Here is a 13266-nt window from a genome sequence, read left to right as displayed (position 1 = left end):
GGGAAAAATTTAGGATTTGGCATTAGGGAAAATTTGGGAAATAAACCTCTCAAAAAGAAAAATAAAAGGATTGGGAAGTAAAATATGAAAAGAAGAGAAAACAAATACGAAGGAATGAAACTAGCTCTTATACCAAAATTTACTCAAAGAAATCCCTTTAATCTCAATTCAAATACATGCCTTCTTATTGAAGATCAAACCATAGAATTTCTTCAAAAGTGCAACAAAAAATAAAATAGCAAATTGTAGATATCCAACGGTCTACTAGTGGCTATGCTAGTAATCACAACATTCCCTCACTTTTCTTCTATCTTAGGCAACATATGCCAAAAGGGAACCGATTCATGCTTTAAACCTAAGGAAAAATAATTTTATTCAAATAATCATCATAACTTTTCATAAAAATGGTCTAAAACATGCTTATACATTTATTCTCAGTGGAAAGGAAACCCTAATATAATCCTAGCCATCCATTACTTCTAATCCTAACTATATCTTTCAGTAAAATAGAAAAATGACCCGAATACCTTGAATCTCATCACAACCATATATGCTTTATTTAAATTGGCCGTAAGGCCCGTAACTCATGCATATAGTATCGAAACTTCATGATCTTGGGCTCGTTTGATTGCTAACTCAATAGGCGTTCAAATGAAACCAAATTCATGTCATTGGGGGGCATCCTAGTATACATAAAAAAATGGCACACAAAATAAGTTATAGAATTACTATGGGAAACTTGTTCAGCTAACACTAAAACTGAGTAAATCCTACTAGTGTGGTCCATGATCCACTTTAGGATTGTTGATCTTCCATAAGATCAATCTCGATACTCAAAGTGGTTCAAATCTTCAGTCTAGACGGCTGGACAGTCTTGATCCTTGATCACAACCCTTGGATGGGCTTGATCTTTGATGTGTAGCCCAGATGTATCAAGATTGCTGCTGGACCTTCCTTTTTAGGAGATTTTCTAGACATGGTCCATCCATGATGGGGCCTCTAGACTGATTTTCTAGATTGCAGAACCATGGGGCCCATTTTTAACCTAATTTTCTGTTTATATCATCGGCTCATTATGCTATAGCTCCTTGCACTAAATTGAATTTCAGTGAGATTGAGGTAGCACTTCTTGTGCCTTCTCTCTTGAAGTAGCAAAAAAATCTTAAATATAATTATTCTAAATGGCCAACTACTAAACTTTTTTATTGTATTTTTTGTTGATTTTATTATTTATTATTTATTTATTTATTTTTGCTTCGGTTTGTTATGTTAAAAAATCAATTTAGTGATTTTTATTTACAACTAAAACCAGAGAAGGTTTTGTTTTATAAGTTTGCTAAGGTATTGTGATTGATGGATAAATGCATTTCAGTGAGGAGGTTAGTCACCCAGTGTTGGATAGTAGTATTCTAGAATTGTGCAAATGATAATTTTGGACATTTTAAGTGTGGGTCCTTCAGGGATATTTTAGTAATTTGATTATGGGTCTCCTTAATATGGTTTCTATATAAACCCAGGTCACACCTGAGACACCCCTAATTCTATTATGGTCTCCTCCCACTGTTAGAGCAAAGGGATTGAATCTTGGGTGCTTAAGATTTCTAGATATGAACCTAATCTTGGAACATGATTGATGTATTGAGATTAAGCATGTTGTCACTTTGTAAGCAAAATGCAGATGTAAGCATGATGAGTGCCTCGTAGTAATGATAAAGAAATCTAAGAGATCTCAAATCTAAGGGATCTTATGAATCAGAGACCTTTGAGAGAAAAGATCAGCAATTTCTTCATATTATATTTACCTATTTCGAGGAGACTTTTGTTGGAGAGCCTATTATTGATAACAAAGATCTAAAGATTTACCACTGGCTGTTAATGATAATGATCTGATTTTAAAATTCTTGATTGGGGTATCTTAAAAAAAATAATAATAATTTAAGAAGAAAAGAAAAGAAAAAAGAAAAAAACTTGATGAGGCTTTGGTGGATGGGATCAAATCAATAGAAAAAATTTGTTTGACCTAGTTGATTTACCTCCTTAGTCCAAGATGGTTGCAACGAATGGTAAGACCTAATTGAAATCCTATTCAGAAAGTAGAAGAGTACAAGGCAAGGTTCTTTGCAGAGAGATATAAATCTGGAGAAAAGGAGTTGACTATGATGAGATATTTTCCCTGCTTCATAAGAAAGATTCCTTTAGAATCTTTATGGCCTTGAATTTGAACTAAACAGTTTATATTTCTTGTGCTTTTCTTGCTACCATTGGCTTGGTTATCTGAATCTTATGAAGATGAACAGCATTGTCTTGTTGAGCCATATACTTTTTTGTATTAATCTCGTTCTATTGCCTTTGTTGACCCATGCTTCCTGTTCTTATAAAAGATGTCATTTGGTAGACAGGTCAAGAAACATGGGAAGCCGGCTAACATTGCTCAGTTTCATCCTCAGCTCGATTCTTTGGGCTTGAAAATTATTCAAGTGACTGCAGATGGCAATTGTTTCTTTAGGTTGGGGACATTTCTCATTTTTGTATTCTTTACTCATAGTATGTGATCTGCATGTAACTTGGTCGCAATGTTTTAAAAGGCCTGTGGTGAAGGCCAATGATAAGCTTCGAGGTGTAAACCTTGTGAAATTTATTTGCTGATTTGAGATTTAAAGAACATCAGAAGTGTATATAAAAATAAGAAGAATTATGAAATAAATTAGAAAGGTAAATTTGTGCATCATTTTGTTTGAATAAACTATTTACAATCATTAATATTTCAAAAAAAAAAAACTTCCCTTTCAATATTACGTAAGAGAAAATGAACCTTCTTAATTACCACTAAGAAATTATCAAAAAATGAAAAGACTTCCCCTCATTCATTACCACTTCCTTGGTTCATTTCAGGTTAGAGTGCAGTGGGATGGTAGAATGAAGTTGTTGGACAAAAGAATGTGAACCTTGTCTCTTTGGTTCTAAGTGTCATTAAAATGGCTGTATTAATCTTAAATTATAAGTTTCCTTTTACAACCTAAAAGCATGATGGAAATGATGACATTACAGGTTTGTTAGAGTTGGATGTCTCCCTTCTTGCTTTTATTCACTCAAGTCATAAAACCCAAACTCTACCTTTCATATATATATATATATATATATATATAAACCCAAATGCCAAAAATACCTCTCATTGTATACAATTTATAATATAAGCTCTAAAGAGTATTTGCATAAGGAGAGGAACTGAAAGATAGAACTGAAGGATTAGGTGATCTATATAATGTATGACCCATATTAATTAGCTTTAACACTCCCCCTCAAGCTGCAAATAGATGTCAGTGACGCCTAGCTTGGAAAAGAGAGACTGATTGTGGTATCTTTAGTTCTCTCATGAAAAATTGCATTGTTTGCATTATTAACTGTTGCCTGATTATCACAAAAAAGCTGCACTGGCAAAGTTACGGCCAGTGTTCAAAATATCGGTATCGCGTTATGTATCGCACCCTTGGGATAGGGATACGTATCGGTTATCGCATGGGATATATTAGTTGAATCATTGTTATTTGGAACATTGGAAATTGGTCGAAATTTTCAATGAAATTTCAGTGATTGTTAAAAAAGATATCAACACACACTTACAAATCAAAACATTGAAAAAAAAAAACAAACAAGTGGACATAATAGGTTTTCTTTGTATGGGGTCTTATTCTATGCATTGTCTAATTGAATTGATGCAAGTATATTCAAAGTTTATTCATATAATTTATAAATGTAAGAAGACGCGTGGAAATACAAGCAATACATTCAAAAGCAAAAGAAGAATCACTAAATCAGGTTATATACATGTTTGATTTTATGTTTGGACACAAAGATTACAACTGATTTGCGAGAAATTAGGAAAATTTTTTTTTTTTTTCAAATTTCCACAACTCAGTCATTCTCCTCCAAATCTCAAAATCGAACCTCTCAATCCATGATTTTTCATGCAAAAAATGAAAAAATATGGATTTGTAACAATTTGACACTGGTTTAACATAATTTACAAAAGAAAAAAAAAAGGATTGAAAAAAAAAAAAAATGCTCACCGGATCGAACATGTGGGATATATCCCACTACTTGTGTGTTTCGTATCGCACAGGTGGGATACAAGAAATATCGTGGGATATATCGGCCGATATCATCGATATTTAAAACACTGGTTACGGCAAAATCCACATCTTATAGTAACTTCTTTACCCATACAAGGTCACACGTGGTATGGGCCATGGCCCTATATTATGTTTTTGCAATAGATCATGATACTACACTTTGCGTCTTACTCTTCCACATGACCGATTTTTTTTTTTTTTTTTTTGAGAGATAACAAGAAACATGCAACAAGCGAGAACCGAATACAACCCCAACACAACACTTAAGAAGAAGCAAAAAGATTTGCGGCAAAGTTAGCCTTTACATTGACCGCCCAACTCGAAACAACACCTTTGATATTCTTGGTAATCTCATCCACCACCACACTTTTGTTCCGAAAGCACCGACCATTCCTGGCTCCCCAAATAACCCAAAAGACAACCACAATGATCAACCTCCACTTAGCTTTTCTGGCTTTCCCAACTTGTCCCCCATGCCAAGCCCACAATAGGTCTTCTACGTGACCAAATTTTCTCCCACAAATGTACAAAATCCAATTGCGGACTGTCTATTAGATGGAGAACCTGCTCATTGGCATTAATTAGAATATTTGGTAACCTAGAGGTGATTCTATCACTTATATAAAATTCCTTGACTTGGAGTTCCCTTAAGATACCGCAAAATCTGGCCATCGCATCAAAATGTGGAGTTTTAGAACTCATAAACTAACCAACCACACTAACAACATACAATATGTCTGGTCTGGTAATAGTCAAGTAAATAAGTTTTTCAACCAATATTCTATACCTTCCTAGGTCTTCAACTGCTTCTTACTCTCTAGTTTATGGTCAGGGTTTGTTGGTGTATCACTAAGCTTAGGACCGAGAAGACTTGTTCCTATAAGCAGTGTTTGCAATATCGATACTATCGGCCGATATTATCATTATCGTTGGCCAGCGACACAAAATCCGTCGAAACCCCTCAGAAATTACCCAAAAAAAAAGAAAGAAAAGATTTCCATGTATCGGCCGATATATCGCACCATTTTTTGGCTTGCATAATTACAAAAAGAAGAAGAAGAAGAAGAAGAAGAAGAAAAAGAAAAAACAAAGAAAAGCTTTGAATTCAACAATCTCGTTTTCCTTACACTTTTTTCTTCGAACAGAAGTAAGATTCAAATTGCGCACGAGATTTCAGCGAGAAATCTGCCAAAAAACCCTATAGATTTGGATTTTATTGAGGGAATTTGGGAGTTTTGGAGAGATTTTACGGTTCCGGTGCTTTCGGAACCCTTTTCTGTTTAAAAAATGGGAGCAGATTAACTGCTAATAGGTTGAGTGGAAAGATTCACAACTAAAGTGATCTCAGCAAGTTGTGTGGGCCCCACCATGATGTATGTGTTATTCCCCACCATGATGTATTGTTGTTCCCCACCATCCGTCATTTTGGAGAGATCATTTTAGGGAACGAGACGAAGAATGAGGTAGATCCAAAGCTCAAGTGGACCCCACCACGAAAAACCGAGGAGATGGTGATGCCTACAATTGAAACCTTCCTAGGGCCCATCATGAGATTTTGTGGTGATCCTACCTGTTAATAAGTTAACATGGACATTAACAAAGGGATAACATAAATATCAGCTTGACCGGAAACTTCTACGGCCCTAAGAAGTTTTTAATGGTGGGCATTCAATCCTCATTGTTTTTTGTGGTGGGTCCACTCGAGCTTTGGATCTGATTCATTCTTTGGCTCATGCCCTAAAATGATCTCTCCAAAATGATGGACTGTGTGGATATAACACATACATTATGGTGGGACCCACATAACTTGGTGACATCACTTCAACAACCAATCTGGCTACTCAACTGGTGTGGGTACGTGTCGCGCAAAGACTAGCGCTGACGCTCGTCACCTCCGAGTTGTACGAACGGTCCAAAGGAAGTCAAAGTGACATGGCCCCCAAAATGATGTATTTATTATATCCACACGGTTCATCCATTTTCTAAGATCATTTTAGAGCATGAGCCCAAAAATGAGTCATACCCAAAGCTCAAGTGGACCACACCACAAATAGAAGTGGGAAAATGATTCTCACCGTTAAAACATTAGTAGGGCCCACCATAACGTTTATTTTCCATCCAATCTGTTAATAAGGTCACACAGACCTTGATGTAGAGGAAAAACAAATATCATATTGATCCAAACCTTCTGTGACCCCTAAAAGGGTATCAATGGTAGTCGTTCAATCCTCCACTGCTTTTGATAGCATGGTCCACTTGATCTTTCGATCTATCTTATGTTTCGGCTCAAGCCTTATGACAAGCTCCCCAAATGGATGGACGATTTGGATATAACACATATCTCATGATGGGACCCACAGAACTTGGTGACGTTAACACACCAGTCAGATCAATGGTGTGTGGTACACCCGCCAATCTGCTTCCCCTGCTGGTGTCTTTAACTCAGATGAACCTCCCGTGCGGGCTGTGGGGTCTGCTAGAAGATCATTTTAGGGCATCAGTTCAAAAAATGAGAACTTTTTAAGTCTCAAGTGGTCCACACCATAGGAAGCAGTGGAATTTGAACGCTTACCATTGAAAGTTTTGGATCAAGTTGATATTTATTTTTTACCTTCATTTAGGTTTATGTGACATTATGAATAGGTTGGATAGCCAAATAAACATCACGATGGGCCCTATAATGTTTTGAATAGATTAGATTGCAAATAACTCAATCACCACTATTTAATGTGGTGTGGTCCGCTTGAGCCTTAAACCTGCCTCTTTTTTAGGATCATGTCCTAAAATGACCTATCAAAATGTATGGATGGCGTGGATAAAACATATATAATATAGTGGCCCCCATATAGCCCCTGATAGGTTCGTCCATCTCTTGTTAGGTACCCGCAAAGCCCAACTTGGCTGAAACCGAGGAACCAGCGACATGAGTGGGCCTGCTGACTGTAGGGGCCACCTCAATGTATGAATTGTATATCCACGCCATTCATATGCCTTTTCAAGTTATTTTAGGCCATGGTCCTAGAAATGAATAAGATAATATTGTCAGGTGGACCACACTATATGAAACAGTGGTTAATGATCATTGAAAACCTTACATCAAAGTAATATTTGTTTGTTTTTCATCCAAATTTGTATGACCTTATCAATTGGTTGTGTTTTCATACATGTCCTGATACATTTATAAATGTTATGCATCATATTTGAATACAGTGGTCTTAGTTCAACCGGACAACACATAGCTTAGGACCCTATACAAAGGAAACCTATTATGTGCACTTCTTTTTTGAGATTTTATGATTTAAAAGTGTATATTAGGGTCTTTTTTAATAATCCATCAAGTTTCATTGAAAAATTCAATAATTTTCCCAATGTTTCCCCATGTTTCCCAAAAATTGCGATAAATTACACGATACAAACGATATATCCCGTGCGATAACTGATACGTATTTGTATCCCAAGGGTGCGATACATGGTGCGATACCGATATTTCGAACACTGCCTATAAGTAATCCATGGTATATTTTTGTTGTGATAGATTAATCCATTCCTTTGATCTTGTAACCTCTATCCTTGGGAAATACTGAAGATGAACCCTGTTTTTTTTTTTTTTTTTTTTTTTTTGTTCTTCAAAAAATGACTTTGAAGCTACTGCTCGAGTTCTTCAATTCCTCAATTGCCACTACCTGTGACCACAGTATCATCGGCATACACAACAATGTAATCAACCCAGACACACCTTGCCGTATGAAGACCAAATGATTAGCATGACTCCTTTGTAAATCATTGGCCAACACAACCTTACTGAACTTATTGAACATGCCCTTGCTGATTGCTTCAACCCATTGATTGCCTTATGAAGTTAAATACTTTATTTGACTACCCCTGAGTAACAAAACCAGTTGGTTGCTGCATATAAACTTTCTGTGAAATCTCTATGAAAAAGACATTTTTAGCGTCAAGTTGGAATGAGGACCAGCCATGGTTTAATTGTAATTGAGAAAATAACACTGATGGAGTTAATCTTTCCAATTGGAGAGAATGTCTTTGTGTATCAACTCTGAGAGTTTGAGGGTATCCCTTAGGAACTAATTGAGCTTTCAATATTTCAACCATTTTGTTGTATTGGAACCTAACAGTGTACGGCTACTTGCTTCTAACAACACTCTTGCCAGCTGGAATATAGGTTCGCTCCTAGGTATCTGTACGATGAAGAGTAGCCATCTCTTCTTCCATAGCTTGCTTCCACCCCTTATGAGACATTGCTTCCTGACATGACTTGGAAACATAATGGGAGGAAAGAGAATGCAATTTGTGAAATTTGGGAGACTGTGAAAAGTGAAAAATCTAAAAATAGGAATTTAGGTAAAAGAATGTCTACCTTTCCTCTATACAATAGGAAGATAAGAAGAATTATGAGATATAGATTTGAAGGCTCAAAAGAAGACGTGGTGGATGACGAGTCATGGACAACTTCATTACTCCTTCCATCTTGAGTAAACCTTGAGAGTAAGTATAGTTTAAGGAAGAGACTAACCCATGGAAGAAGTGTCTTGATAGAATGGACCTCTATAGGGGAAGGTATGGGTACCATAAAAGAGGGCTGAGAATTTCCATTGCAAGAGCTTCACCTTCATTTGAAAAGAATGGTGTCCACTTGCGAGGGACTTAAGTAGGACCCTGAATATCTCAATGTACTAAAGCAAATGGAACTTTACTATTGAGGAAAAAGAGATTCTATGGTGTTTATTCACACACCCAACATTCTAACTCTGACACACTGGACAATGATGGAATGATGCTCTTAAGACTCTTTAAAGATGGATGACCCTAATGATAGTGCTACTTGGTGACGAGTGATACTTATCTGCTTTCTTTCTCAAACTGGCTCACAATCAAGACAGTAAAGGCCATCATGGTCATTTTTCCCCCACTAATCTTCTTCATCGTCTTTCATATGATCAGATGCTCTGGAATCAATGACCCACAAAGCCATGGACTAAGAAGCTAAACAAATTATACCTGAGTTTCAAATGTAGCTTTAGAGGAATAAGAGGCATTCGAAGTAGGCTAAGTCTTTAATAATAACTTGGTATATGTTGAACAATCCCAAGTGTAGGACTGTGTAGTACTATATTCTTGGTGAGACCGAGGTCCATCCACAGGGGATGTGAGTACACGACTAGAACTAGTCTAAAGTTAAAGTCTAAGATTTAGGAAATCCAATGAATAAGTAAGGATTTAAAACAATAATTAAGAAACACTAAGGATCCAAGGATCCACTTCTAGTAATCACAATGCCTAATTTATTTATTCATCTTCTATAACTCAATTAGAACCGAATTCCAATTCGTTCTAAAAGGAAAATCAAACAATTAAACCAATCTTAAACATCCAACAAGGTATGACTTTAATTCAACAATTCTCTCATGAAGCACTCAGATATCAATTGCAGGGAATTCAAAGCATTTATTGTGCCCGAAGTCTACAATAGATTAATGAATTTTATATATCAATTCCTTCTCTAATCAAGCTAAGCAATTGCACTTCAAAGCATCCGATGTACCCAGAGTTCACAACGGATCTAGAAATAAACAATCTTAAAAGCTTTAAAGTAAATTCAAATAACTAATCATCGTAGATAGTAGAGAAAGGAATTGCTGCATAACGCCATCCCTGTAGATAGTAGAGTTCAAGCCAAAGGAATTGCCCTGTCATCTAAATGTCGCTGTTGCCTTTCAGAAAATGATTCGGCTCCAGACGTGGAATCAATCAATCACCTCTTTCTAACTGGTCAGCAAGCGGTTCAAATTTGGGCTCATTTTGAGGGGCTTTGTGGCGTCTCTTCGATTCCTCAAGTCTCTGTGCTCGCCAGAGTATGTCAGTGGAGAAGTGCGTCCGCTCCAGGTGCTGCTGCCCAGAACATCAGATCGTCTCTCCCTCTGCTGATTCTCTGGGAATTGTGGAAAGCCAGAAATGAAGCTTCTTTCAGAGAGAAAGCGATGGATGCCCGAAAGTCCATTTCTCGAATATATTGGTGGGCCTCCCAGTCAATCCAGAATTTCCAGGAACAGGTTTCATCATCATATACAAATAGAGTCATCCCAACCTTCCCGGCGCCTAGGCATAACAGATCTGCTTTTGTTCAGGTTAAATGGAGGCATCCCACTCCGGGTTGGGTGAAATTAAATGTCGACGGGTCCGCAAGGGGAAATCCTGGTTTCTCAGGAGGAGGAGGAATTTGCAGGAAGGAAGATGGCTCCTTCATCTTCGCTTTCTTTGCAGGCTACGGGTTCGGAACAAACAATAGTGCAGAATTGCGTGCTATATACGACGGTTTAGAGTTGTCTTATTAAAAGGATCAACAGGATAATGGTAGAATCGGATTCAAAGCTGGTAATTGCCATTCTTGTTGGAGAATCTAAATGCCGGTGGAACTGGAAGCCTTGGCTAGATAGGATCAACAACTTGAGGTTAACCGGCACTTTCACCTTCCACCACATTCTCCGGGAAGGGAATGGTCCAGCAGACAGTTTGGCAAAAGTGGGGAGCGAGACTCAGGTGAATATCTGTCATGATCATTTGGCTTCCCTTCCCAGAGAAACAAAGGGATTGGTTTTTCTCAACAAGGTCGGCCTGGGTTCGATTCGGACTATCCCTTAGCCCCTAGATCCCCTGGCCGCTGGTCTCCTCTAGGTGCTTTTCATTTACAGAGGTGGCGTTTGTTAGGTGGCTCGCCCTCGTTTTGTTTCAGGGTCAGCTGGTAGGTTGTAGTTGAGGTTTTTTTGTTTCTTGAGGTGATATGATAGGAGCGGCCCGCAGCTTTTTGTCCGGGCCCTCCCGAAATCTTGTAAAGCTCTCTTTTTTGAATTGAAGGGGCTCCCACCCCCCCTGTTTTTGTTTTTTTTAGAAAAAAAAAAAAAAACTAATCATCGTTCAAATCCAATGTATGAATTAACAAACTAGAACATTGAAGCTAACTAGAAAGCTTTACCCCTTAGCCTTAGCTAAGAGATTAGCTAGACATAGCTAACTCTTGAACAAAAGAAAAACAAAGAATCTACTAGAACCCGGAAGGAAATTGAGGTGGGACAACGTTGTCGGCGCTCCACACAAGCTCTCTCTCTCTCTCTCTCTCTCTCTCTCTCTCTCTCTCCAAACTCTAGAAGATACGTAAACACGTCCTAAACAACCCTTTAAATAGATTAGATTTCTGCACTCTTGCACTGCCCTTGAAAAATCGCGAACATACACAGTCATCGCAACCATCAATCGATCGATTGATGGTCTCCAATAACTTCTAGCAATTAGAATTCAAAATTTCTTTAACTGTCGATCGCTCGAACCTTGTTCCTCGATCGATTGAACATACTAAAAATTGTCCAACAAGCAATCTGAATAAATCAGGGAAGTTTCAATCGATCGAACCTAGTCCATCGATCGATCGATGGCTCTGTCAATCGATCGACGGGATTTGTATTTCTGACTAAGCAATTTTAGGATTTCATTTTCTTGTCAATGAATTTTCAAGACTTCTTTTTCTTGGCTTCTTTACTTGTTTTTAAGCATTGTTCAACAAACATCAGTTCTTCATTTAATCTTTCACTCCACACGCTTTGATCATCATTTCTTGAGCTTCACATATTCAAATGTTCCATTCTTTAATTCTTCCATCCTAATATTTTTTGGGCTTGATCATCGTTTCTTAAGCTTCACATATTCATATGTTACATTCTTCAATTCTTCCATCATAATTCTTTTGGGCTTTAATTTCACACTTTACACAGATTCATCTTAGACTTCAAAATCTTCCCGCAACTCGAAAACATATCCAATTAAACCTTTTTAACACTTAAATGCACAAGAAAATGATGCAATATAAGAGATAAATATCCAATATTTAGGTTTTATCAGTATGCTCTTTGGTAAGCATGAATCTCCAAAGGAAGTAGATGGCTAAGATGCAGTTTTAAAACTAGTCGGACGGGATCCACTGTTGTCTTCAAAATAAGAGGCTTGATTAGCCCTAACTGGTTTCTTGTGAATATCCCATTACCTCTCCACCATGTGATTAGTTGCCCACAATGAGTACACTTCCTGTAGAGAAATGTACATGTATGTGTGTCTGTAATTCTGTGGAGTACCATATTTTAGTTTCAAGATAATATAATAATATAAGTGTGCAAGTCACTTATGTTATGTGTAGAGAAATGTGTGTTTGTCTATGTTGGTAATCATGTGGAGTACCATATTTTAATTTCATGACAAAAATATGTGTTAGTCATTGGGGCCAACACAAGTGATTATGGTGCCCTAAAAAGTCTTTACCTTCACAAAAATTCATTTGAACTCTCTCAAATCTCAACAAAATGTCACAGTTTTTTATTCTAGAAATTGCACATGTCCAACCATATCAAATTAATGTGGAAAAAAACCCCATAAGAACAACACTAAAAAAAACAAGTTGGACCATTTTTTTTCGAAAATTTTCTATTTCAAATAAAACCCATCAGACACATACCAAACAATTCCGAAAAAGTCACCATAATTCTTCTAAATTCTCCTCTTCCAGATCTTACACTTTTCTTCTTTACTAGACCATTCAATTGTATATTGTTGACGTCACTTGTATAGTGTGATGACGTCGGCAATGGGCTCCGCTGAGAACACCATCAACCAACATTGAAGTTTGTCTCTGATACCAAGTAGAAAATAAGAATAGAGAATATATATATATATATATATATATATATATATATATATATAGAGAGAGAGAGAGAGAGAGAGAGAGAGAGAGAGAGAGAGAGACTTTTTAGGGCACAATAGTCACTTGTGTTAGCCCCAGTGACTAACACTCTCATATTATCATGAAACTAAAATATGGTACTCCACAGGATTATAAACACACATTTCTCAACACTTCAGAGGTCCGTGACATCCACCAAAATCATTACGACCACCTTTTCCACCTTGATTACTTGTCCACCATGACCTCCTCATCCAACATGCAACACTACATCCGCCATCGGTCCCACTATACATGGGATCAGTGCTTTAATTGTCGGCAATAATATCGTTTTATCGCCGATAATATCGTTGTTGAAGGAGTTGCGACAACGAACACCACTTATATCTTTTC

At 37.2% G+C, this 13266-nt stretch overlaps 1 protein-coding gene across 18 annotated transcripts in view; it reads left to right on the top strand.

Moving 5' to 3' along the window:
- LOC131229799 (OVARIAN TUMOR DOMAIN-containing deubiquitinating enzyme 7) overlaps positions 1 to 13266 on the top strand; it is a 106422-nt gene that overhangs the window by 33856 nt on the left and 59300 nt on the right. For 6 of the 18 annotated variants that reach the window (XM_058225826.1, XM_058225837.1, XM_058225825.1 and 3 more), the window contains one exon: positions 2382 to 2506. The exons of 2 other annotated variants lie outside the window; for them this stretch is intronic. In XM_058225826.1, the coding sequence (XP_058081809.1) occupies positions 2382 to 2506 (125 nt within the window). Of the gene's footprint in view, positions 1 to 2381; positions 2507 to 13266 lie in introns of those variants that run through there. 10 more of the 18 variants (XM_058225829.1, XM_058225836.1, XM_058225833.1 and 7 more) reach the window with 4 other exon arrangements.

This window comes from Magnolia sinica, chromosome 16, assembly GCF_029962835.1.
Source record: "Magnolia sinica isolate HGM2019 chromosome 16, MsV1, whole genome shotgun sequence".
NCBI classification, from domain to species: Eukaryota; Viridiplantae; Streptophyta; class Magnoliopsida; order Magnoliales; family Magnoliaceae; genus Magnolia; species Magnolia sinica.
This window is presented reverse-complemented; position numbering and strand designations above follow the sequence as displayed.